The sequence below is a fragment of the Grampus griseus genome, assembly GCF_964374135.1.
Source record: "Grampus griseus genome assembly, chromosome: X".
Lineage (NCBI taxonomy): Eukaryota > Metazoa > Chordata > Mammalia > Artiodactyla > Delphinidae > Grampus > Grampus griseus.
In genome coordinates this window covers 102314663-102342606 of record NC_138999.1, presented here as the reverse complement: position 1 = coordinate 102342606, position 27944 = coordinate 102314663, and the positions used below count along the sequence as shown (strand labels likewise).

General features: G+C 40.8%; 2 protein-coding genes across 2 annotated transcripts; one reads left to right on the top strand and one right to left on the bottom strand.

Annotated features, from left to right (window-relative positions):
- Positions 1 to 1266: 1266 nt before the first annotated feature.
- On the top strand, positions 1267 to 14725 carry NKRF (NFKB repressing factor; the record flags this gene model as incomplete). Its single annotated transcript, XM_082681852.1, has 3 exons — positions 1267 to 1532; positions 10618 to 10748; positions 11799 to 14725. The coding sequence occupies 3 exons, from the start codon at positions 1267 to 1269 to the stop codon at positions 13754 to 13756; spliced, it is 2355 nt and encodes a 784-aa protein (XP_082537978.1). The 3' UTR covers positions 13757 to 14725.
- Positions 14726 to 17516: 2791 nt separating this feature from the next.
- UBE2A (ubiquitin conjugating enzyme E2 A) lies at positions 17517 to 27223 on the bottom strand. The gene is made up of 6 exons (XM_082680716.1): positions 26959 to 27223; positions 26739 to 26819; positions 26320 to 26345; positions 20351 to 20440; positions 19261 to 19349; positions 17517 to 18917 (listed from the first exon to the last, which is right to left on the bottom strand). Exons 1-6 carry the CDS (start codon positions 27000 to 27002, stop codon positions 18789 to 18791), a joined length of 459 nt encoding a protein of 152 aa, XP_082536842.1. The 5' UTR covers positions 27003 to 27223; the 3' UTR covers positions 17517 to 18788.
- Positions 27224 to 27944: the final 721 nt, after the last annotated feature.

Here is a 27944-nt window from a genome sequence, read left to right as displayed (position 1 = left end):
GACTATTTCTCCCCACTAACACTATAATCAGTTCCAGGACAACAGAGAAAACCCAGTTTCTTTTTCCTTTGTATTGACTATACTGAGCACACAGTAGGTGCTGTGTAAATTCCCGCTGACAGACACTCATTAACTACTTTCATAGCACAGATTGGCAGACAGGGATTGAGGGATTGGGCTGGAGCAGAACCGCGCGTCTAGTAATAACGTTTGCCTACAGAGTGATTGAGCCATTTGCTGCTGTGCAGCTTTTAACCCTCTTTTGGGGGCTTCTTTTGCATTTTGTAATATTCTGCACGTTTTAAATTGATACAGTTAATACAGAATTATTTGAAATCGTGATCACTACTGTGTAAACACGATGCTTGTCAACAATTGGGACGCAGTATGGATGATAAAAGTGGTTGACTAGAGAAGTGGCGCTGTGGATGATTTTCTAAGTATTTCGTTTTTAGTACTACTTCACAGTAAAACACAAAGCTAATCCTCTGAAGAAAAGGCGCCTCGGAGAGCTGACATTTAAAAAATAAAAAGGGTAAAATACATTTCAAACCCAAGTCCCTCCCAAAGTACACGGTCCCACTGTCAGAAACCCAGGGAAAAGCATCAGGCGAGCTACTGCTGCCAAGAATCACCTGTAAGAGCCTTCCAGGGACTTAACGGAAAAAGGTTCCCAAGCCTCAGAGAACCTTCCAAAAATCCCCTTCCTGGAGCCCCGCCCCCCGCTTGTTATCACAGTGCGTCAAAGGCCCGTAGTCGTCAGGAAAGGGAAAAAAACGTACGTCGCGCGAGACTCAGCGACGGGATTTCGAAGTTAGGGAACAGCCGCGGCGCAAGCGCACTGGCTTCACAACCTCGGGGCTGCACGCGGGTAGGTAGACTAGAGGAAGGGGAGCAAAGCGTGCTGGTGTCTTTTTTTTTTTTTCCTTCCCAGTGCAGTGCGTGAGTCTGCGGGTAGCCGGAGGTGCGGAGCGCGGGGCCTGGCTCGGCCTCCCCGGCGCGCGTGTGATTGCGGCGGGTGCCCTCCTCCTGCTCCTCCACGAGTTGGAGGAGTGCAACGGGCGTGCTCCCCGGTTGCCGGGACGCGAGCTGGTGCTCGCCTTTTCAGCGACTGCCCGTCACGCACACACTCCAGTCCCCTGAGAGTTGGTCTTCGCGCCTCGGCGCGCCCCTCCTCACCCAGCCCCTCCCACCGACCCCCGTTCCCGCTCTCTCCTGGTAGCGAGTCGGCTTCATCCCTGGGGTCCCTGCTTGGGGGCGGAGAAGATGGCTGGCGGACGTCTGCTGTTGGGGGGCGACTTCCTGTCGCCGCCGCCGCTGCCCCCCCTCCCGCCGCCGCCGCTGCCGCCCCTCCCGCCGCCCCCGCCCGAGCCAGTGCTGGAGCAGTGGCGCTATAGCCACGAAAGTGACTGGCAGTGGGCTCTGCGGCGCAGCTTCATCTGTCGGCACCTGCACAGCTATCCCGGGGCTGCCCTAGACCAGCTCCTCGCGCTCTCCGCTGCCTGGACCAACCACGTTTTCCTGGGCTGCAGGTGAGGAAGGTGTGAGGGTCGAGTTAGGGACCCGGGTTGGGGGGGAATCGGCGATGAGGGTTGGGATAGGGACGGGGGGGGCGGGTATGGATGAGGGCTTAGAGACTGGAGATTTGGAGGTGCTGGAGGACTCCAGAGGGCTCACTGTTGGCCTGGGCGGGTTGGCCGAGCTAGGTGGCAGGGGATGACATAACAGCTAGAAGGGTGCGGGGATCGCGGGAGCGGCCCCTCCAGGACCAAGGATGGAGATAAAGAAGCGCCTGGGAGAGGATTATTGAGAGGTGGTCATTGTGATGGTGTTTTTGGACGGCGTGGGAAATGACGAATAGCAGAACCTCGGACCTGCGTAGGACCTTCCAGGGATGCGGTATCCGCAAAGAATATTCAACAGTCGGGGCTTTGAGGGTCTGTGGGGGGAGGGGAGGGGGACTCTTTGGTTCTAATTCTAGTCTCCTCCTGACTGGCCTCCCTTTCCATCCCCGTTAAATTAAACAACACCAGCCCCTCAGCTGGGTTGTACTGTCTTCTCCTGGGGAGGCGGTTTGTATGAGGTCTCTCAGCCGCAGGGCCCGCCTTCCTGTAGATTTGCGCATAATGTGTATGGATGCAAACAAAGAAATGGATATATCTGCTGTAAAAAAGGATTGCCTTCATTTCCCCTTCATTGTGATCAGAAGGATTAACATTTGGCCTCTGGGTGAGGTTTTAGGTATGAGTCCCCTACCCGCCTTTCCTAGAACCTGGTCTGTGTTCTGAACAGGCCTCTTTGAAAGCTCTTTGCATTCAATGGAGACTGCGGTATGGTTCCAACGCATTTTTTTTTTCTCAACAGACTACTTGGACCACTGTCATACAGAACCCTCAAACAGGCCCTATACTAGACTAATCATTCCTTTGATAGACTAAGAGGCTTCTTTTTTTGACACTCTTGCCTCACGGTGAATTTTTTATTAGGAAGGAGAAATTCTGGAAAATGATCAGATCAATTTCAGCCAGTTCAGTTCCAGGAATGACTGTAACAGATATAGATAAATAGGATTGTCTACTGTTAGTGCTTAATTGTTGAACATAGCATCCAGCGTGATACTTTGTTTTGCTTTCATAACACAAATGTGTTTTTTTCTACTCTAGGTTAGTGTAATTTCTGCCTCCAGAGATAATGATTATTTCACTGGAGGAACTGGTTGCAACTGGGGAAGCCTCAGTAATTAATCAAGTCAGATAAATCTAATTGACCTTCACTTAACAATATTATTCTGGCAGTAGAAAAGGTACCTTTATCCTGTAATCATAGATCTCCTTAATATCACAGAAGGCCATGGGGAATCTGAATCCTTAAAGAAAAAAGTTATAGGTGAGGAGAATAACCATCCTTTGTGTTAATGATAAATCTTACCTTCCCATAAGAATGTGAGCTCCTTTGGGGAAAGGGTTTTTGCTTTCTTGTTCACACCTTTATCCTCAGTGCCTAGAAGAGTGCCTTCTTCATAATAGCTGCTCAGTAAATATGTGTGGCATGAACAGATGAATACAGCTTTGTAATGTACAAAATACTTAAAACATTTATGTATCTCATTTAATACAACAACCTTAGAAATTGAGTGGTATCTCGTTTTTACAGCTAAATCAACGGAAGCCAAGAAGTTAAGTGACTTTTCCAAGGTCCCATAGTTGGGGCTGGGACCCAAGTCTTCCGATGTTCTTTGCACTGAGACACAGCTGCTATAGGGAAGGATGGACCAGGAGTGAAAGCAAGTAACGGACATAAGTCATTATTATTTCTCAGGATTTCATCCCAAGAACAACAGCAGCCTTGAGCATAACTAGGGCATTAAAAACATAAACCGGGCCAGTGATAGTGTTAAAAGCTCAGGCATCCAGAGCATTTGTGTGTATGCACTCACCCAGGCACATTTGTGTATAGTATATATCAACACATGTATTGTCATCATGTTGCATTGTAGTTAAGTCAATTCAATCAATACAAGAATTGCTATAACATTATCCAGTAGCTTAACTGAAGAGTAATGTTTGCATTGTACCTGATAACTTAGATATAGGAGAAATGGAAGAGGCAATAAAGAATCTTGGAAGCTAGGGACCAAGTGCAGTCTTCCACTTTAGGCAGGCTTTATATTAGCTGTCATCTTCAGGTGGGTAAAATCTGTATTCCAGTACTTGTTAATGTCGATGTTGGCAGAGCTCTTGTTTTCTGGTCTATTCTTCTGTGACGGAAGACTCTTCTTTTCTCCCAAGGGAACTGTGGAGTACATGGTGACACAGCCCATTCTACTGTAAAATTGTTAATTTGTTGTTCGAGGCTCATCCCTTGACTTACAGAACAGATTATAAACAGTAGCAAGAAGGGAACTCTTTGCCTTTTGTTTCCCACTCGCAGGACTTTCTGTGTTCTGATTTAGCTGGGGCTGAAAGAACTCCTAGGTTAAGGACATCTTTGAAAACTCCTTGATCATAAGACCAAGCCAGGAGGAGGAGCTCAAATGTGCAGGGAAGCAAACCACGTTTCATTCTTTTTGGTTATAGTGGCGATTGTCAGAGAACAAGTTTGAATATCTTCTTGACTATCTGTAACATGTTTCTCAGACTTAAGCAAGCATCAGAATCACCTGTTAGGCTTGTTAAAACACATTGCTGGGCTCCACTCCCAGAGTTTCTGATTCAGTAGGTGTGAGGTGGGACCCCAGAATTTGCATTTCTAACTAATTCCCAGATAATACTATTGATCAGAAAATTCTCATCCAGGGACTACACTATAAGAACCGTTGCCTTATAGGATAAAATAAAGCAATGTTTTCCAGTCTGCTTTTTGATCATTTTTTCCCTCATAGTCTAGGCAATGAGGAAGCCCAAATAGCTGAAATTATTTCTCTTCACTTTTTCTTGTCTGCTTCATAAAAGTAAACAACCTGTCAAGATTGTTTTCTGTAGGCAATTTCTAAGATTGTCTTGTGGTTAATGAAAAGTTAGTGCAGTCTTCTAATCAACTACATCTACAGCACTGACATAATTGTTCATATGAATGCCTAGGGACCTCTGCAGTTTTTACTTAAAATTGTCAATAGTGTATGTATATTTAATAAAGCAGAATGTTTGGTTAACTGGAGCATTCAGTTTTCCAATCATTCTTCATCAGTAGTATTAGAAACAGAATCCTGGCCTAATTACCTTTGATGAGATATTAATTAATAGAGAAAATATACCCTAAAATGAAATCAACTTTGCCACCTTGATTATTTGTCTCTTCCTTGTTGATTGAGATTGGTGTTTGGAAGGTAGATGCTAGCTGGGCTCATGTTGTGAAACTAACCTCGCACATAGTAGGTAGAGTGCATCAGTCACCAGCTAATGAAGTATGAGTGGGAGCTTTCAAAAGATGTATCAATAATCTTGGTTTTATGTTATTCACTGACTATGTTAGGAGTCTTAAGAATAGTTTTGCATAAATAATTTTATACTTGGAAATCCTAATCTTTGCTTAGTTTTCAAACCTCAACTTTTTAATTTGGACCTAGTAGAGCAGTTTAATAAATTAAAAAAATTGAAAGCATCTATTACTGAATATTCATTAAATTTCAGGTGCCATTGTATATCATAAGTATACACCTATATGCACGTGTCTTTTTTCAAGAATGTAAGATTCATGAAGTCAGATGTCTTTGTCCATTAGACATCATCTTTTTGTATGCTAGGTATGGTGGGACAGTTGTGATTTCCTAAAGCTTGGAACATAATAAACTATCTTTGGAAACCTTAAAGACTTGCTGGGGCTTTTTGGTTTTCTTTTTTAAGCATTTACAACCAAATGGGTGAATTAACAGACTTAACTACATAATATGCATGCATCTTAAAATTACTCTATTAGACTTGCCTTACTGACACTTTACATCATGGTCCCACCGTAAGATAGAATACTATATAGCCATTAAAACTCATGTGGTAATGACATGGAGAGAAAGTTTATGACATAGTAAATTAAGAAAAACAACACCCGCCCCCAGCAGATTACAAATCAACATAGATGATCTGATAGTGGTTTTTTTGGGGGTGGTGGGGGGACGTGGTATGGGAAGCATAGAAAAAGGAATAAAAAGTAAACCCCAAAATGTTAGTGAAGTTATCAGTGGTTGGGTTTGTAGGTGCTTTTCTTGGTGGATTCTCTGAAATTTCTGGAGTGAAGGTGTTCCTTTTAAATCCACTACAACAACAACAAAAAATACACTATGGAAAACTGAGTAATGAAAGCTTTACAGCCTTGGCTTATTTCAAATTTGTGGAACCACTTCTTTATCCCCGGGTAGCTACTCTCTGGAGACAGAAATCCTAGTGGTCTTCATAGTAAAGATTAATGCAAAGATTAATATTTGCATTGTTCTTTGAATAGTCAAGTGTTAGGCACTATACGGTCTGTTCCATTATTTTTTCAGCTGGTTGGGCTTCTTCAGTATTATGACTTCCTAATAAAGGGCTGAGAAGACGACTGTGTTGGCAACTAACACAGAGGTTTATTTTTATAGCCTATGGGTGATGTTGAATTTTGTGGCAGATGTAATGAATAGAGAACAGTAAGTAGGTATAATCATTACTAACGCTGGAAGAAACCTGAGAGAAAAAGTGAATGAATGGAGTAGGCCCCAAATGTATCATTCATGAACACTGTATGGCATACATGCCATTTACAGTTGTATACCGTATTTGGAATCAGACTATAATTTAAGCTCTGGCGAATTTTGACTGGAATTCAAGGTGAGTGGGTTGGTTGTAGTACCAATTTTGGTAGCAAGAGTGGCAATACCAGTTTAAGATTTGTAGACTTCATCTCACTTTCATAGTCTTTTGTTTTCATCACCTTGGAAATTGGACTCCCAAATCTTAATGAAAGTGATATATACAATGTATGACGTTTTAGGCGATGTCTTTTGATATTTAGATAAGAGTAAATAAAAATAAAATTACTCTTGGCGTTTAAACACTGGTGCTAGCAGCAGCAGTTATCAGTGGGAAGTGCGGGTTACAACTGGGCTGGCTTCCAGGTAATCTGTCAGTGAAGGCCACCATGTCACTTCTCTGCTTTGCAAGGAAAGACATCTGAAGGGTGTGGAACCTATTGTGTTGAAAATGGAAAATGTTATCCTCCTTCAAGTTCAGAACCTATTCATGTAGAGGTGTGCTAGTCACTCATTTTCAGAACTTGCTTGGGGAATTCCCTGGCCGTCCAGTGGTCCCTGGTAGGCTGGGAAAGGCTCTGAAGGTAGGAAGGGTGAGTAGATCCCCATGATAACCAAAACTTCCCATGAGCCCATAGTTTTGTTTCTCTGCAGGAAATTGATATTCTGTCAAGCTCCAATCTACTTCATAAAGGAGTCCTTTTAAAAATTGTATGTTTTAAAGCTTTTTATTATGGAAAAATCAAACACACAAAAATAGTTTAGTGGACACCCATGTGCCCATTACTCAACTTCAGCAATTATCAAGTCTGTCATGCTACCCTTCTCATTTCATCTTGCCCCCAGTTTTTTTGTGGGAGACAGTCTAGAGTATATTAAAGAAAATCTTGACATCATTTCTCCTGCAAATACTTTAGTATATATCTGTACCAGGTAATTTTTCATAATACCATTATTCATACTCAACAAAGTTAACAATAATTTCTTAAAATCATCCAATGCCTAGTCCATGTTTAGTTTTCTGCATTTGTCTCAGGATACCTTTTTACAGTTGGTTTGATTCACAATCCAAACAAGGTCCACGCATATCTGGTTGATCTGTCTCCTTTAACCTATAACCATTCCCTCTCCTTTTATTTCATGCTGTTTATTTGATGAAGAAATGGGCTGTCACATAGTGTTTCCTTCATTATGGATTTGGCTGGCTATTTTTTTTTAATATTTATTTATTTTGGCTGCACCAGCTCTTAGTTGCGGCATGCGGGATCTTCATTGCGGCATGTGGGATCTTTAGTTGTGGCATGCGGGCTCTAGTTCCCCGACTAGGGCCCCCTGCATTGGGAGCATGGAGTCTTACCCACTGGACCACCAGGGAAGTCCCTGGCTGGCTGTATGCTTGTGATGGTGTTTAACATGTTTCTAGGAGTTAGGGGCTTGATGAGGTTTGAGTTCAGTTATTTGGTGGGCAAGAACACTTTTTAGATCTTTGTCCTGTCATATCACATCAGGGACACAGGTCTGGTTGTCCAATTTTTAGTGATATTAAGATTATAAAGTTCTCCACCAGCTTTTTTTAATTGAAATTTTTATTGAAATAATTATAGATTCACGTGTAATTGTAGGGAAATAACACAAAGCAGTGCCCTGTACTCTTTACCCAGTTCCCCCCAGTGACAACATTTTGCTAAGTTATTGTATCATATCATAACCAGGATAATGACCTTGTTACAATCCACTGATTCTACACAGATTCCCCCAGTTTTACTAGTACTGGTGTGTGTGTGTGTGTGTGTGTGTGTGTGTGTGTGTGTGTGTGTGTGTGTGTGTGTGTGTGTGTGTGTGTGTGTGTGTGTGTGTGTGTGTGTGTGTGTGTGTGGTGTGTTTAATTCAGTACAGTTTGTCACATGTAGGTTTGCATATCCACTACCACAGTCAAGATATTGAACTGTTCCAGTACCACAAGGATCCCTCATGTTGCGCTTTTATAACCACATCCATCTCCCTCCCACTCATACACAATATTGTGTGTATCAATAGTTTTTTCCTTTTTATTGCTGAGTAGTGTTCCGTGGTATGTGGTACCAGAGTTTAACCACCTGTTGAAAGACATCTGGGCTGATTGCAGTTTTGGGTTGTTACAAATAAAGCTGTTTTGAACATTTGTGTACAGTTTTTTGTGTAAACATAAGCTTTTATTTCTCTGAGATAAATGCCCAAAAGTACGGTTGCAAGATTGTGAGGTAATTGCATGTTTAATTTTATAAGAAACTTCCAAGTTGTTTTCCAGAGTGTCCATACCATTTTACATTCCCACTAGCAGTGTACGGGTGATCCAGTTTTTCTGCATCCTTGTCAGCATTTAGTATTGTCACTGTTTTTCACTTTAGCCACTCGGATAGGTATGGAGTGATATCTCATTGTGGTTTTAAATTGCATTTCTTTGGTGGTTAATGATGTTGAACATCTTTTTGTGTGCTTCTTTGCAATCTGTATATCCTCTTTGGTGAAATGTTCTGTTTATATCTTTTGTTCATTTATATGTATGTGTACACATATATATGTGTATATACACATATATGCCCATTATATATATGTATATATCTTACTGTTGCATTTTGAGAGGTCTTTATACTAGATACTAATCTTTTGTCGAGTGTGTGGTTTGCAAATGTTTTCTTGCAGTCTGTAGCTTGTCTTTTCCTCCTCTTCATGGGGTCTTTTGAGAACAAAAGTTTTTAATTTTGGTGAGGTCCATTTTATTAACTTTTTCTTTTTTTTTTTTTTTTTTGCGATACGTGGGCCTCTCACTGCTGTGGCCTCTCCAGCTGCGGAGCACAGGCTCCGGACGCGCAGGCTCAGCGGCCATAGCTCACGGGCCCAGCCGCTCCACGGCATGTGGGATCTTCCCGGACTGGGGCACAAACCCGTGTGCCCTGCATAAGCAGGCGGACTCTCAACTACTGCGCCACCAGGGAAGCCCTATTAACTTTTTCTTTAATGGATCATGCTTTTGGTGTCAAACGTAAGAACTCTTTGCCTAGCCCTAGATCTTGAAGATTTTGTCCTGTGTTTTTTGTAAAAGCTTTTTAGTTTCACATTTTACATTTCAGTCTGTGATGCGTTTCGAGTTAATTTTTGTGTAAGGTATGAGGTTTAGGTTGAGGTTGGTTGTTTGGCTTAAGGATACCCACTTGGTCCAGCACCATTTGATGAAAAGGCTGTCCTTCCACCATTGGATTGCTTTTGCAGCTTTGTCAACAGTTGAGCACATTCGTATGGGTCTGTTTCTAGGTTCTTCTCCATCAACTTTTCATCTGATAAGCTTAGCAGCCATTGATGATCACTTATTGTTGCATTATGGGTCGCAAAATGGTAGTAATCTATCATTCCTTCATTTATTAGCTGGAATGCTTCTGTAAAAGAGATTTTCCTCATCAACTCTCTAGATTCTCTGAGGTACAGTCTGTACAGGAAAATGCCAGATAAATGCTTGCTTTCATTACCTGTTTTTGGAATAATGTTTTGATTCCCTACAAAGGTGACCAATAATGAGTTTGTAAGTATTATGAACTAATGGATTTTTTAAATATTTGATGTGTTTCAGTCCACTGTGATTATTCTTACTGATACTCAAGTTGGCTCACTTCTGAGTCCATTTGACACAACCCCTGAGGTCTTTGACAGCTTCCCTGTTTCCAGGCACAAAAATATCTCCCAGGTTCACCTTATACATTTCTTGCCCCAGACTTGGATCCGATGCAACCATTTCTCTCGGGACTCTTGATTCCTTTTGGTGGGAAGTGATAGAAACCACAATCTGGATGTTAACAACCCATCCCTTATTATTTATTTATTTATTTGGTTGCACCAGGTCTTAGTTTCAGCAGGCAGACTCCTTAGTTGCAGCACGTGGGCTCCTTAGTTTCGGACTCCTTAGTTGTGGCATGCACGTGGGATCTAGTTCCCTGAGCAGGGATCGAACCCAGGCCCCCTGCATTGGGAGCGCAGAGTCTTTATCCACTGCGCCACCAGGGAAGTCCCACAACCCATCTCTTATTAACACTCTTAGTACTTCTGTAAATATATTAATGTAATTATTTACACATAATATACATATATGATAGAGAAAAATTATGAGTTTATATGGATACTTTTAGTTCAAATTAAAGATAAGGTCTTCACCTAAATTTCTTGATTTTTATGTTTGTATGTCTCCTAATGATAGTAACATAGTTACTCATTTGATACATAACTATTTTATGGCAGATTCTTCAGTTTTATAGCCAAGACACTCTGTTGGTAAAGTCCTGTGGGAGCAATTATAAGACGGGTCATCTAGAAACGTTTTCAAAAACTGCATTCTTATCTGTTTTAACTGTAGATTATATTAATTTAAATAGGTACAGCCCACGCTTGATGGAAAAAATTCTCCAAATGGCTGAAGGTATTGATATTGGGGAGATGCCTTCATATGATCTGATGCTGTCCAAACCTTCCAAAGGTCAAAAACGTCACCTCTCAACATGTGATGGTGAGTATACTTATTTCTGGAAGGTGGGATTTGAAGAAACAGTGTGGCTTTTTTTTAATGATATGAGTGTGGTATATGATTTTAAATAACATTGGTAACTTTGGATCTTACACAAATGTAAAATTTTAACTTTCAGTTTATACATTTTTTTTTAGGATGCTAAATAGAACTGAAAACTAAGAATACTGAACTCACCCTATAATGCTGTCCTTGAAGTCCGTGCCATGGAACCTCCCTTTAAATAGAACAACCTTATACTCTAGATCATTTGAGCATCTAAGTAACTAAATCCTCTTGGATGGGTCCAGCGTGGACCAATTTTCTACGAAACAGTGTTATAGGGAGAAAGCTCTAGTGTCTGGTATAGCCTCAACAGAGTTCTTCCATAGCTTTAAATTTGATATCCTCCATAAATCATTAGTTTCCAGCTGTTCTAGAAATAAAATATAGCAAACACCTTTTTGTGCAGAATAGGTCAGAACTAAGATTTTGAAGTTGAAAACCTTTGGGATCTTTTGACAATTTTTTTAATTTGATTTTTCAGTCACAACCATGTAAAGCACCATCACAGAGTCAGTCACTTCTGGTACAAAAGAGAGGCTTTGTAAATGCCTCTGCTCATCATCTCTGTTGCATTAGAGCCATCTGTTCCGTTTGCAGTCCTTAAGAAGGGAGCTTTTCAGCACAGGTGGTATGAGATCGTAGTGGAACAACCTCTCACTCGGTACACTTCACCTGTGCTTTAACGCATTAGATGTAGAAGCATCTAGCAGTCATGCATGGTGGTGACCTGCATACTCGAGTCAATGGCATATTTTCTATCAGGTCTCTTCCCTTACACATGGAAAGACAGGGAGCATCCCTCCTTATGCTGGAATCTTACATTGACATTTGAGTACCTTCACCTAAATGACCTGAAGTTTTTGTGATGGGAAGTATCTTGTACCAACAATATAGTTTGCGAAAATAATGTGGTTGGTACTATTTTCCTGCTTGGTTCTTTTGAAATATTCCTTTTTTAATGAATTGTAAATTTCACTCATTCTATAGGTCAAAATCCTCCTAAAAAGCAAGCCGGTTCCAAATTCCATGTGAGACCTCGTTTTGAGCCTGTGCATTTTGTAGCTAGTAGTTCAAAAGATGAAAGACAGGAAGATCCTTATGGCCCTCAAACAAAAGAGGTAAATGAACAAACACATTTTGCCAGCATGCCAAGAGACATCTACCAAGATTATACTCAAGACTCTTTCAGTATACAAGATGGAAATTCTCAGTACTGTGATTCATCAGGATTTATTTTCACAAAAGACCAGCCTGTAACAGCCAACATGTATATTGACAGTGGGAACCCTGCCCCCAGCAGCACATCACAGCAGGCAAACTGCCAGTCAGCTCCTGAGCCTTCACCATCACAGACGTTTCCTGAGTCAGTGGTAGCCGAGAAGCAGTATTTCATTGAAAAATTAACAGCAACTATCTGGAAGAACCTTTCTAATCCAGAGATGACCTCTGGATCTGATAAAATTAATTACACATATATGTTAACTCGTTGTATTCAGGCATGTAAGACAAATCCTGAATATATATACGCTCCTTTAAAAGAAATCCCTCCTGCTGACATCCCCAAAAATAAAAAACTTCTAACAGATGGTTATGCTTGTGAAGTTAGATGCCAAAATATCTACTTAACTACAGGTTATGCTGGCAGCAAGAATGGTTCCAGGGATCGAGCTACTGAGCTAGCTGTAAAACTCTTGCAGAAACGTATTGAAGTTAGGGTTGTCCGACGGAAATTCAAGCACACGATTGGAGAGGACCTTGTGGTGTGTCAGATTGGCATGCCTTCATATGAATTCCCTCCAGCTCTGAAACCACCAGAAGAGCTGGTGGTGCTGGCTAAAGATGCTTCCGGGCAGCCGATTTTTAATGCTTCTGCCAAACACTGGACCAATTTTATCCTTACAGAAAATGCAAATGATGCGATTGGTATCCTTAACAATTCTGCCTCATACAACAAAATGTCTGTTGAATACAAATATGAGATGATGCCAAATCGTACGTGGCGTTGTCGAGTGTTTTTGCAAGATCACTGCTTAGCTGAAGGTTATGGAACCAAAAAAACAAGTAAACATGCAGCTGCTGATGAGGCTTTGAAAATCCTTCAAAAAACACAACCCACTTACCCATCTGTCAAAAGTTCACAGTGCCAAACAGGCTCTTCACCCAGGGGATCTGGGAAGAAGAAAGATATAAAGGATCTCGTAGTTTATGAGAATTCTTCAAATCCTGTGTGCACGCTGAACGACACAGCTCAGTTTAATCGAATGACAGTTGAATATGTCTATGAAAGAATGACAGGACTCCGATGGAAATGCAAGGTGATTCTAGAGAGTGAAGTCATTGCAGAAGCAGTTGGAGTGAAGAAAACTGTCAAATATGAAGCTGCTGGGGAAGCTGTGAAAACCCTCAAAAAGACCCAGCCGACTGTCATTAACAACTTGAAGAAAGGAGCTATTGAAGATGTGATCTCAAGAAATGAAATTCAGGGTCGCTCAGCAGAGGAGGCTTACAAACAACAAATCAAAGAAGATAACATTGGAAATCAGCTGCTGAGAAAGATGGGTTGGACGGGTGGTGGTTTAGGTAAATCTGGTGAGGGCATTCGGGAGCCAATCTCTGTCAAAGAGCAGCATAAGCGGGAAGGGCTTGGTCTTGATGTAGAGAGGGTAAATAAAATTGCCAAGAGAGATATTGAACAGATCATCAGAAACTATGCCCGCTCGGAGAGCCACACGGATTTAACCTTCTCTACAGAGCTGACTAATGATGAGCGGAAGCAAATACATCAGATTGCCCAGAAGTATGGTCTTAAGAGTAAGTCTCATGGGGTGGGCCACGATAGGTACCTGGTGGTAGGTAGAAAAAGACGGAAGGAGGATTTACTAGACCAGCTCAAACAGGAAGGCCAAGTGGGGCATTACGAGCTTGTGATGCCTCAAGCAAATTGAGATCTTACTAATTTATTTTGTAAATGCCTAATGAGGCAGAGTTATGACTTAAAGAAATGCTACATGTTCTGGTTGCAGAGTATATTCATTCTTAAGATGTTTCACCTTGTTCATTTCATATAGTGCTTTATTAGATATTGGAACTTGAAGAATTCTGTCCACTTGTATTAGCTTAATCCAGCAGATAATATTGTGCAGTTACTGTTTGTGTCTTTGATATTGCTGTGTCCCTCAGATTTTAGTAGTTTGTACAAAGCAAGAACACATATCCAAATGGAATTTCACCCCGAGAAAGAAATTCCCATTTTAAAGGGCATAGCACAGCAATTTGCAACAGTATGTAAAGTTGATATTGACTACAATAAAACTACAGTCTTAATTCCAGACTTCACTGAAAATGTCAGGTCATTTTGTATTATCTATTTTCATCTTTATGTGAAGCCAGTTATAGAACGTTTAATAGTAAATTGTGCTGTACGTGTAAATGTCCTTACCAACTAAATGATGTAAAACTTTCTTAAAGTAATTTTAGTGTTCATTTATTTATAACTTCTACCATGTGGTTTCCAGAATATTGGAAGTGATATACTGTATCTTGTGATATATGAGTGTTAACAAATTCTAGTCTTCACGCTGAGAGAGCACTACTTAAGAGAGCAATTGAAAAGTTCCCAAAACTTTGATTCAGTCTGAAGAAAGGAAGCTGGAACTGTCTGTTCTTGGTGCCTTGCAGAGAGACTCGCAGCAACTCTCCGTTATAGCTTTCACATGATTTGGGTGTATAGCACATCCAAGGTGGCCACAGCTGTGGTGGAGCTTGGTAAAAGACTGAAGATACATTGGTGCTTTGATGAAAAGGTTAGTTGGCTGGTCCCTCTCTCAAAAAGCTTATTTAGCCCCCAAAGCCAACTTTGTAACATATTTAAAACTGCTATTTTCGCTTATTTCTGGAATGTACAAAAAACTGTATAAAAAGGATTAGTGTATGCTTCCTGAATAAAAAGGAGCCAAAGTTGATCAAAATGGTGGTGTGCTTGTTTCTGGGAAGCAGCCTGGTAGCGACACTTTGGGTCTTTGGAGAAAGGAAGTGGCGTTTGCACAAAATATTTCAACACTTAGAGCACATGTGGATGAACATAATGACTTAGCAGATACGAACAGCCAGTCAGCCACCCATCACGTTTTCTCTGGGGACCAACCTGCTGGCTGCAACCAAATCTCAGGCTGTTTACTTTTACGTGATTTTGTTTTTGTATCTCAGATAAATCAAGTGTTAATATTCAGAGATAAATACTGATATTGATAAACACTTCCAATGACTTCATATTTAGAACAATTAGGTTGTTTACAGTGTCTTAAAACATTTAGCACCAAAGTTGACATGTAATTGGCCCACAATGAACAATTTCCTTTCCCCTCTTATTTTTATTTTACATTAAGCAGCTGTCCATTGTAGTTAAATCAGTATTTTAAAAATATAAAGGGATTAACTTTTATGCCTGGACCTCTGTGACTTTTAGTCACCTACAGTGATTAACACAGTAAGTGATGTTTGCTTTCCACTAACTCTTTTGTCCTGCAGTATATGGCCTTTCCTAATGTTGGTAGGAAGGGAAATGAGGTGTGCATTTTATTTTGGCACTTAATGTTTTAACAGTGGCAAAGGGAACTAAGCTAAAATGTTTACAGATTTTATAGGATTTTTTTTTTTTACCTACAAGTCTCATGCCAACTCTGAGAAGCTGTGGTTCAATTAGTGTTAGAAAAGCCAGGCTTCAACTCTCTTGGGTAAGAGTGGCTTTGGGGATTAAGGAGTGTGAAAACTCATTTCTCTACATTTCTTTTCTCTTCCCAAAATGATTTGGGGGCTGGAGGAGTAGGGTAGTGTTACACAAATCTGGTTTATCTATATAAGTTCAATAGAACAGAATATTAATATAGTTAAGCTCTGAAATAATGGGGCCAAATGTGTATTTGGTTCTCGATTGGAGAGTCCAGATTTCCTAACTTCTTAGATCTGCTTTGGTATAGATGTGGAATTAGGGTGAAGTCATTTAACTCTTGCTTGAGAATAAAGAATGTTGAGAAATGGGTTTGGCAAAAATGAGCTGCTCACAACCCTGCTGTTCTGTTTTGTCCCCTTTTTGTTGGTTCTTGTATTTTCCCTTTCTTTGAGATGGCAGTCGTTTTAACCCAGTAACCTTGCTATAAAACCTGCGCAGGTACATGAGCAGTTTTAAGTTTTATTTGAATCACTTAAATATATTATACTGAGGAACTAACTCTGCTTTCAGTTATTTTTATAGCTTTGAGGCTCACAGACCTATTGTTTAGATTTTTCCCCTCCCCTTTGATTAGAAAATGAATAGAAATTTCCTGCATTCTGTTGGGATTCTTTTTAAAATAGTATAGGTGCATTCACTGTGCTATGAGTAACTCCTGAAGCTGGAGATCGGTCCTAAAGAAAGGACTTTAATTACAGCTTTGGTTCTTCATCATACCCTCTTTGCCACACCAGCAGGTGCAGAATTGAAGGTTCAAGTTCAATTCTGCCATTTAAAAGGGGACCTCACAAATCTGGTTTATTGTTGTTATAAATTATTGTATGCAGGCAGCCTGTGGCATTTGTTTAAAAAAACTGTAAAGAAAAAAGCCAAATCAGCATTAAACTTTGAAATGAATGATTTGTGGTGCCTTTGACCATGGATATGATGCTTTGGGAGGTCAGCTTGTTGACGCCGTTGTAAGATTTTAAAAGGATTATCCCATGAAAGCAATTGGGAATAGTGTTTCTCAGGAGGTGTACAAAAAAAAAATTAAACTTGCACATTCCCAATCTCACCTTAATTTTTTCAAGTATAAGTAACAGTGTCAATATTTAAGATACCCAGCCACAGGACTTCCCTGGAGGTCCAGTGGTTAAGACTCAGTGCTTTCACTGCCGTGGACCCGGGTTCAGTCCCTGGTCGGGGAACTAAGATCCCACAAGCTGCACAGTGTGGCAGAAAAACAAACAAACAAAAAAAACAGAACAAAAAAAAAGATATCCAGCCACAGTAGGATGAAGAAATTTATGTAAAACTAATCTGCCAAATAAAGACCAATTTAATGTCATTCTACTTTGAAGTAGAAATGGACTTAAGAGAAAGTAAGTGCATTTAAGGATGTTGCTTCTAGGTGAAACTAACCAGTTCATGTGTTCAGTGTAGGATGAGCTCCCTCATGTTGAGGCTCCTTTAAGTGCCATGTCTTAGAGGATGTATGGGTACATACACCATAAGGACTTAATTTCAATTAGCGCCCACCCCCCCTCCCCAAGAAGTGAGTTTCCACAGTCACTGTCCTTGTCTCTAAAATGAGATAGATTGCTCCTCAGAAGAAAGCAGAGTTTTGTTTAAACAAGGTAACATTGAGGATACCTGTACTCCCAAGCTTTACATGAGACTTAAAATACCATTTTATTATTTAGCTTGTTTGTTAGGCTAGGGCTTTTTTAAGAGGTGGAATGTCAGGATCAACAAGTTAGATCTTGGTCTCTGAGGATGCTGGTAAATCTCCAGGTTACTTCTCCCCCCTTACCACAATTTCGTTCCCTCGATTGACTGTAACATGTGCTGAAGTAACTTTGTTTTACCTAATAGATTTACAATCTGTTAGCATGTTTAAAAAAAGCATTAAACACTTATGACTGAAAAGAAAATACGTCCTCTCCAGCAGTATCTACTCTTCTCCCTCTCCCAGAATCTGTATTTTTGCTTTTACCATGATTTTTATTTTAAGGGGGGGAATGAGTAGACATGAGAGTCCAATAAATTCATACTAAAAGTTCATACTGAGCTAAAATATAATTATACCTTGACTACAAAATTTTAAGGTTATTTTTATTTACAAGTTTTGAAAAATGTACATTTTTTACATGGGTTACTTGTGCAAAGTTAAATTCAGAAGAGTGATAAATGCACAAAAGGTGACAATGGAACATCAGACAAAACAAGCTTTGTCCCACACTGCTACTTAAAGGTACTGTCAATCTGAAAGTATAAATATCCAAAGAAAGATTACAGACATTGACTTTAAGGTTCTTATAATACTGAAAGGGAGGAAGAAACTAAAGCATGCAGCATTAACAGAGGATTTGAGTGGAAAATAGTTTACCACAGACATGTTCCCTTCCTTGGGTTAATTAAAACTCTAAAAAAAACAATGATTATAAATTTGTTCATCTAGGGTAGCACTGCTCCTTTAAAAGGATTAAAGGATCTCCAACCTTCCCTAGCTTAAAAACTAATGATTGTTTCCATTCCTCTGCTCCCACACCTCTTTAAAAAGTGAAAATCCAGAAGACTTCAGTATTCTGAATCTTAGCTTGGGTGTGTCCATTGAACACCTTGCAAGGAGAGGAAGTGTCAGTTACTATGCTGCACTCCTTTGGCTGAGCCCTTTAACATTCTCCTTCCTACCAGTACAAAACACAACTCATGTTAGTTTGATATTAGTATCATAGCCTTTTTAGCTTCCATTGCTCTTTCAAAATGAGTGTTTATGTGGATTTGTTTCCCTGTTTTCTATAGGCCATATTCCAAAAATTCACTTCTAAATCCAACAAAAGTGAAGGACCAGCCAGGGTGAAACTCTTCAATAATCATTCTGTTAAAAATAACATTCTGGTCATCAAGCTATGCATAAGCACCACTTGTAAATTCATTCATTTTAAAAGCTTAGTGTAAAGTACAGTAACACAATACTGCCATAAAACTGGAAATGAGATACAACAGAAAAGGAATTAATTAAGCATTAGTGACTTTTTGCACGTAACCCAGGTACAGTACATTTGATCTCATAGAGGGTGTTTTCTGATGTTTAAGGAGAGGGTAGAAGGGGTAGGAAAAGCCTGGCAAGGGAAGATGGAAACAGCACAACAGCTATTTTGCTTTTAATAAAGTAAATGTAATGACACTGATGAATAGGAAGGTGACAAACACATCAATATATATTTTTCTTATGACCAGCTGCTTCTTTTCCTGCACCCGGGTCAACAGTCACGCCAGCTCTGTTCTACTATCGCAGAAACACGTTTTTCATACTCCCGCTTGTTCTCCTGGTACAGCTGAGCAGCCTGGCTGTTTGCTGGACTATTGGGATTGGGTTCATCCAAAAGAGACTATAGAGACAATTTGTAAAAAGTCAGTTCCTCAATGCAAATATACATATACATATGGTTGGCTAAAAACTTTGTTCAGGTTTTTCGTACCATCTTATGCAAAACCTGAACGAACTTTCTGGCCAACCCAATATGTATATTCAACACACTCGAATTGTCCTAGGTAGCAGCTAAATTTGCTCTCTTAGCATAATAGTCTACAGTTACATTAATCTGCTAGTAGCTAGGCAAACGTGTATGTTTTCTGGTGGGTTAGGTCTTACCTACTTTTTACTTATGACTTTCAAAAACAATTGCTAATATAAACATATCAAAGGCCATAGTCACATTAAGGAAAATTCACCTGTATGGATGTTAAAATGGAAGACACATCATATGTTGGACTCCAACGGTTCTGAAGTATGTCCAGACATATACTACCATCTGCATAGACTAAGAGCATAGAAGTAGGTTATGTTAAACATAACAAAACCATTAAGGTTTTAATATCATAGTCAAGACAAACACAGTCAAGAATACTTTGCTTTTGAGGTTTAAAAAAGACTACTTAGCTGCCTCTTAGTTACCTTCCTAAAAGTGTCATAATCACTACTAGTGAAACAGGATGATCAGAGAATGTCAAACATAATCAGTATAAAACTGGAGGATACCTAATGCTTGTTATTCTGAAAAGACTGCCCTGTTATCCAGGAAACCACGCACAATTTTTAAGAGGGTTCCTCATCATTGATAGACTTATGGGAAATTCACTCCACTAAATTTTTAAACTTTATCTCCTATCTGAAATAACCAAGATAGCTCAGAGTTCACAAGGTTTCATTTTGGTGTGAAGATAAAAATATCTGATACCCTGGAAAATACATTATTAACCTGAATAAAAGGCAACTTGTTCTAGGCTTACTACTAGAAAAAAAAATGAAAGAGCAAAATAGTAAGTTAGAATCACCTGTGGCACTTTTCCAATATACCGTATACCTGGACTCAACCACAGAATCTGATATTCAGTGGGTCTGGAGTGGGGCCGGGACATCCATGGCTTTTAAATGTCCCACGCTAATGCTGATCTGCATCCAAAGCTGAAAACTATTGCTCTAAATGCTAGTGAAAATAATCACAACACAAAACTACCCCAATCTGGCCTTACATTAAAAGGAAACCTCAAGAACATCCTTATTTTTGTTTAGTAAGTAAATGACAAAATCATCAAAACCAGGAGGCTCTCAGATTCCAAGCAAAGGCAATGTCCCTTCACTGCTTCAGTTCTAGGACCACAGACCAAGACAGCAACAGGCCACCATGAACAAGTTCAGCTTTCAGGAAACAGCAAGATGCCTAGACAAATACTCAGGTGCTACAGACAAATAGGAAATGTGGAATACCTCCCAAATAAACAGTGTAGTAGTTTGAAATACTGTATTAAAAGTGATACTTGCCATTTGGATGAAACATCTTAGAGACAAATCTAACCGTAGGTGGCTTATTCGGATATTCTTCAGTGAATTCTATTGTAAGCTTAAAGGTTCCTGTAATTAGAAAAGAAAGGGTTAAGAAAACCTACTTATCACTTTGTTCGGTAGTACTTTGTTTTTAATACTACATGACTTCTTTTTTCAAATATTATATGAAATAATGCAAAGATATAGAGTAGAGAGGAAAGAGACCAGGTAAGAGATACAGCTCCAGAGACTGCCCTAAAAATGGACAGACACTGTAAGAACCATCACTCAAAGGTGATTTGTTTTCTGTTTTTCCATTATTCTCCCCCAAACTTAAATACAGCCATTTTAAACTCAAAATTACTGCCTGCAGGATAACTTTAGCCACTGTACATTTTGAAGACATCCTTAAAATGACAAGCAACTAGAGCCAAAACGTGGCCTTCCTCCTTGAGAAGACTGAAAGACCTTAATAAAGGCCAATTTTAATCAGCTGTCATCTTAAATGGTGATTTTTAAATGCACTAGAAAGAATGAGAGCACAAAGTTCAAAAACCAATGCTAGAAATACAAATCAGTAATCAAATTATTTTTAAAATAGCAGGAAATAAGAAAAGTGTTCACTGGCTCCTCTTCATGTAATAGCAACTCTATAATGAAAACATAATTGAATGTAAGCCAGAAAAAACTTCACAGTCCCTCTTTAAAACCCTCAAGTATGACTCACAAGCTACTTCACTATAAAACCAACTCAATTATTCACACTAATGGTAGGAATTAATGGCAGAAATAATTAAAAAATCATATTAGATTGCATTCATGTCTCCAGTAAATTTCTTTCTAATGATGTTTACGCTACTATTGAAACAAATTATTTTTCTTGAATATGTGTCAACTAAGGTAGCAGGAGGCCCTAAAGTATACTAAGTTAACAGACTTATTTATAAGAAATGGACAAACTGGATCTCATTCAAGAATTGCTGGGGACTTCCCTGGCGGTCCAGTGTTTAGGACTCTGCGCTTCTACTGCAGGGGACACTGGTTCGATCCCTGGCCGGGGAACTAAGATCCCACATGCCCCACAGCACGCCCCCGCCCCCCACCAAAAAAGAATTGTTGGATGTTGTGATTTGGGGAAATTATTTTCTTCAAAATGTTATTTTTAATTGGGTTTAATAAATTCAAGAAAACAACTGGGCAATTGTTTTTTCCTGACTGAAATTTCTTGAAGTAATCGTAAGGAATCAGTTATTATCTAAGGTGATGCACGTTCCACTATATTACTCTGGTCCATTTAATAAATTACTTATTCTAATACAATAGACCACACTTCAGATAGAGTATAATTTGTTACTGGTTCCTTCGAGTTAGCAATTTATTTCCTCCTTGCTTCCATTCCTCCTTTCCACTTAAGAAAAAAAGACTATAGGGCTTCCCTGGTGGCACCGTGGTTGAGAGTCCGCCTGCCGATGCAGGGGGCACGGGTACGTGCCCCGGTCCGGGAGGATCCCACATGCCACGGAGCAACTAAGCCCGTGTGCCACAAACTACTGAGCCTGTGCTCTAGAGCCCGCGAGCCACAACTACTCAAGCCCGCGTGCCACAACTAATGAAGCCCACGCGCCTAGAGCCCGTGCTCTGCAACAAGAAGCCACCGCAATGAGAAGCCCGCGCACTGCAACGAAGAGTAACCCCCGCTTGCCGCAACTAGAGAAAGCCTGTGCAGCCACAAAAACCCAACGCAGCCAAATATAAATAAATAAATATATAAAAATTAAAAAATGCAACATATGGAGACATATTATATTCCCCAACTATAGTTACTCCCTAAACTTGAAAGTCAGATCTGAAGTTACTATGTACTATAACTAAGGACAAAAAGCAAAATATTTTGGAATGGATAAACATGCTATAGTCCATCAGAACACACTTCACCTTTATCACCACCTGGTCATAACTCTTCCTATTTTTGAGGAAGAAAGCATAGTTCTTTCTTTTCAGTTCTATGATATTATAATACGCAAGAAAAAGTGGGAATGAGTGTTAGTTCAAAACTCTGAGCTTCCTTATGTATCTCAAGTATAAACACATTTGGCTCAGTGTTGATACCCGCTTAAATTATAGCTTAGAGATTTATCATCAAGAAATTGCTCTAAAAAAACTGCTCTAAAATTGGGCAGATTTAATAGCATGCAGAGCTCCCAGGTACTTTAAATTAAAACCATCATTAAATATGATACCTAAAGGTGGTAAAGTCACACAGAAGGCACGCGTAGGTGGAAACAGTGGAGTGCAGTGGGGCAGAGCAGAAGCTTTGCAGTCAGACAGATCTGGGTTCAAATCCTTGCTTTGCTACTTGCTAGTTATGAAACCTTTGGGGAAACTGCTCAACTTGAGTAAACCTCAAGTTCCTCATCTGTAAAATAGGGTTAATAATAGTACCTGCTACATAACATTGTTGTGAGGTTTAAATGAGGGAAAGATGCACAGTGACACAAAATAAGTGCTTCATAAATATTTTAGTTACAGTAATTCTACAGTTTCATATCTCTAGACCCAGCTGAAGGAGGCAAAACCCAAAAATCCAAACTTCACTATCAGTAAGAAAAATACAATTAATGAATTCAAATATTAAATAGTACTTTCTTTCTGACCTACATCAATCACAGTGAAAGCAAGTTGAGTACATACGCTGGTGGCTCACAAAACCCTTGACTTGAACTTTCTGCCTAATGCTTGCCTAAAAGTTCAATAAGGTGGTTACCTAGCTACCAAAGAAGTTAATCAAGTCTTTAAGAACAGCTCATTTAATATCTTGAGAAGTGAAACCAAGATAATTTATATTCAATGTGAATATAAATTAGGACGTACCTAAATCTTACTCAAAGCACACATTTAAAGGGATATTTCATACTTTTAGCCACCTTAAACAATGAGAACCTCTTTAGTACAACTCTCAATCCAATTTCTGAGGTCCAAAACAAATGTTAAGGAAATTTAAAATCTGAGAATTAATACTACGCAATCGAGACTAGAGCTTGTCCTCTGAATATTTAGAAGGCTAGGCTTTAAAATAATTGGAAACTGAAGCCTCACCATTGTTGTATACAATCTGTACTGATTTTTTTATCTTCCTGAGGAGGTCACAACATCGTAAGGAAAGTATAAATTAATCCATCTATGTATAGGGACCAGGAAAATTATATAAATGAGTTAAATGGCGGGTGTATGGCAATAGGGAGTGATATGGTTAAAGCAGAGAGTGTATGTTCTGCCTGTCACAAATTCAATTTTTTGAAAATATTGTATTGGCCAAAGAAAGCACCTCTGTAGGTGTTTCCTGCCATTTAGCCACCAGTCTGTGACCCCTGAGGAGAAAGCAAAGTACATGTACTTAAAAAATTCTTTTTGGATGACTGAAAAAAGTCTGATTTTTAAGATAATACCTAAATACTCTTCATCATAGGATTTATTTACCTTAAGAACACCCCTAGTGGACTTTGATTCATTTTTTTTAAAAGACACCAAATTCTTAAGAATACATCTATTATGAAAATCAAGTACTGGTATCTTACTGTGTCTATTAACAATTTTCAGATGATGTGATGGAGGATACATTGTTCCTTAACCTTCGTATTCAGCATACATACCAAGATATTTTATGAGGAAGTATTTCCCCCCAATGTTTTGTTTGGTAGTGTAAGCTCTTGGGAACATAGTCCTCTTACCTTCAAGTGTGTAAAGTTAAATCAAATACCTTTAAGAGTTCCTTTTCTTAAAATTTCATCTCTTTAACTAGGGTCTGGCTGTTCCAGAAACCTCCACTACAAATGGTTTACAAGGAAGCAGCAAAAGTAGTTTTGGAGCTGTTGATTTATATAACACATTGGCAACAGCAAAATCAACTATGCCACTTGTCCCTAATTGGGCCTTTCCAGTAAATTCCCTAACTGTAAATAACAGGGATTTTTAAATGGTCAAAAAATTTCTTGTAAACTTGGTCAGTGTTCTAGACACCTGAGAAAGCATCCATGGATAGCAGACTGCTCAAAAGAATGAATGAGAAAAGGGTACTGTCATTTAGCCTGAGTAATTCCTTTCAGCAATGTCAGGGCGGAGATACACATCATCAAAAAAAGAGCCAGTAATGTCAAGGGGGAAGGTCCAGGTAGATAATGGATTCCACAAGTACCTTTTCAACTCATACCACTTAAAACGAGAGAAGCACCCTTGAAATATTTAAGTTGCCAACCCCAGCAAAGTGGTGTACTAGTAATAAAGCTGTGCCCAGTGTAAAGCAGTCTGAGTAAAATCAGGAGGAAAAAAGAAGCCAATGAAAACAAAGCCTGCTGGAGCTAAAGCAAATACACAGCTAATCTGCACATAAAACTTAAGTATGAAGAACTAGCACCAATCTAGTAGAGGAAAATTAAGCTTAGCTAGCTCTTGCTACAGATCAGGATCAGTTCAAATGATTTACTGCACCAAAGTATCAATAGTATGGCTTGAGGATCACACTCCCCTGCTGTCATTTCTTTTTATTGCAGCACTGAAGAGCAGTGATATCCACCCAGTGGGTGAAGGTAGAGAGGAAACTACAAGTATTTAGGCTATTGTCTACAGTCTTCTAGGGAAATGTGAGTGTTTGAGACAAATCATAGAATTGGTTAATATTGACCTACCTCACAACATCTTGTGGTTGGTAGCATCAAAAAGCAAACTGACTTGGCAACATAAGTTTGTACTTAGTAGTTTGCAGAAATGTTTTTGTTCCTGCCTTCAAACTGAGTTATGTGCATATGTGTGTGCATATGTGTACAATATCTCTCAAATGCTACGTGACCAAAGGAAGGTAAGTCATTGAGAAAAAAATAACAGAAAGATCCTTTTCTTTTTAAAAATACCTCAAGATATTAAAGATGTCGATTAGTAGTTCAAATACTTTTAATCATCTTTTTAAATGTATTAAGCTTTCAAAAACAATTAACTACATACACACAAACACACACACACACATAACTGAATGCACTAAAACTATATCAATGTTAATTTCCTGGTTGTGCATAGTCATTCAAGATGACTTGTTACCAAAGGGGCGGGGGCGCAGGTGAAGGGTATACAAGGTCTCTCTGTAACATTATTTATTACAACTGCACATGAACCTATAATTATCTCAAAATAGGAAGCTTTAAAAAATCCTTAAAAAGCAACTAACGTGTGTTTTTAAAGGTCAAACCTAAACCCATTAAAAATCAGGTAACTATAAGTACATGTAGTACCTTGAAGTAGGTTGGACACTGGTCAAGACAGTACATTAAGGCTCCCCTCAACTGTGAAACTGCTTTGAGATACTGACCATCAAGTCTTGATAAAAGCACATACTGAAAACTCATTTAAAAATTAGAAACATTATGCTCAAACTGGCTATTAAAGGTGCCATTAAAGACCATCTTAAAGCAGTGAGGCTGACAGGTACTCAATGCCAGATGGTAGAAACCAGACAATTGTGTGCAAGGGATTCTTGCATCCATTCAACATCCAACAAACACACATTAAGCACCTGCTGAACACAGTTCCCGCCCTTGTGAAGAATTCTGAATCAAATGGTCCCTGGGGTCTCTGAGCCTATCAGCAAGTGGTTGGGTTGACACTTACTCAGTATCTTGATGGGGGGCTGAATTTAGCAGGATCACAGCCCAAACCTCACAGACCCTTAACATCAGTGGTATGATGCTCCTTTTACTGCCTTACCCAGATTTTTTTTTAAGAAGCAATAAAAAAGATGCAGTTCTAGTCAAGCGGACAATAGCCAGAACAACCTGCCACAGATTGGATTCCACTCAAGCCTTTAGTAGGCAGAGGCTAGGGAGAAGCGGGTTCCTAAGTAGGAGGCACTTCCAGGATGACTGGGAACCCTTTCCCCAGATGATCAGGCTCCTGAAAGGTGGGTAAAGAAACTCTCTTACCATCCTCAAACGGGGTCCCTTCAGGCCTGCAACACAGAGAAAAAACAATCAGTCCCCGCTTCGGGGCTCCCCTCTCCCCGATTCATCTGAGGAGATGGCTATTACGAGCCCTGCTCGCTCCACCGCTGGTAAACCACCGCTTCCCGGGTCGCAAAACCACTACCAGCAGAGGTCTGGGGCTCAGAAATCCCGGGCAGGCCGCCGCGCCGAAGCGCCACCACTCCCCGCCCCGCCCCCCTTAGTACCCCAAATGGTTCCCCTGGCAGCGGGAACCGAGCTAATCGAGGCACAGGCTCCGGGGAGGCGCCTAGGCCCAGCCAGCCCCAAACACTCTCCCTCTGCCCCCGCCTCCGCACCGGGCCGGTCTCGGAGGGCACATGCGTCCCTAGCCCTCGCCGCCACCCGGAACGCAGACTCACCCAAAAATGACCGCGTTCCAAACCATTATGTTGTTCTCGGATGGAGCCCCGCTGACTCCGGCTGGAGGATCCTCCTGCAACCTTCAAGGAAACAGACAGGGGGCCCGAGATCCGGCACCCGCTCGCGCCGCCAGCCGCCCCGCCGCCCGCCCGGCCCTCCGCCGGCCCCGCCCTGCGCCCCGGCCGCAGCCCCCGGACCCCGGCGTCCCGGGCGGGTTACCTCTTGAAGTCCCTCATGAGGCGCCGCCGAGCCGGGGTGGACATGTCTCTAGCGGGGTCAGGGGTGGGGCATACACCGAGCTCTCGCGTCCCCGCGGGCGGTAAGGCGGCCGAGGAGGCTGAGGAAGCTGAAGGAACCGAGGGGGACGCTCCCAGAGGAACTGCACTGCCTCTCCGAAGTCGAGGGTCTGTCTGGCGCCGGCTGAGCACCACCCCTGAGTAGACGGGGGCTGAACCAACCTAGAAGGAAAGGGCGGGGGTGGAACGCCGATCGCCGGACAGGCCGTACCAAGACGGGGCGGGGGGGGGACGGAAAGTTGCTTAGGTCATTAAACCCGGGCGGGAGGCGGGGGTGTGGTGAGAGGCGAGCTGCGGGCCACACGTAATTGCCTGGAACTCACTAGGATCGGGTGGTGGAAGGGGGTGCACCTCTATTTGCCAATTCTAAGACGAACCCTGGGAAGCTCTTTTCTGTTTTCCTTTTTCTTTTCCCTTTCTTTCTGTTTTTTTTTTTTTTTTTTTTTTGAGATCAGATCACTTATTAAAGTGAGCACAGTGGCTGAGGGGGGAGAAGAACGATGGAAGTCCCAATCTCGAGATCTCGAGGTGGGAGTGGGTGGAGGCAAAACCGGTTGTCCAAAAGCCGGAAGTCTAGGGGACACACCCCCTGCGGACACGGGAGACTGGGGAGGATGTGTGACTGCTTAAAATGACTGAAAATCCAAAGAATAAATCTACCTCGACTATGAGGTCGAGGGTCCCTTCTCTATGGAATGTGGGTCCGTTCTCTATGGGGTGAATGTGCGGGATTTGGGTCCCAACATTTAGGCCAATGATCACCCCCAAAGCAGAATGAAGTGGTGTTGTGTGTCCTGGGGGAGGGAATGAGAGCTGCAGGCGAGCAGAATGAGGCTTTAGCTTTGGGCACTCACAATTTGGCTCTGGAACCACATTTCCCCTTGGCAGTTCAACAAGCCAAGCAGCTAA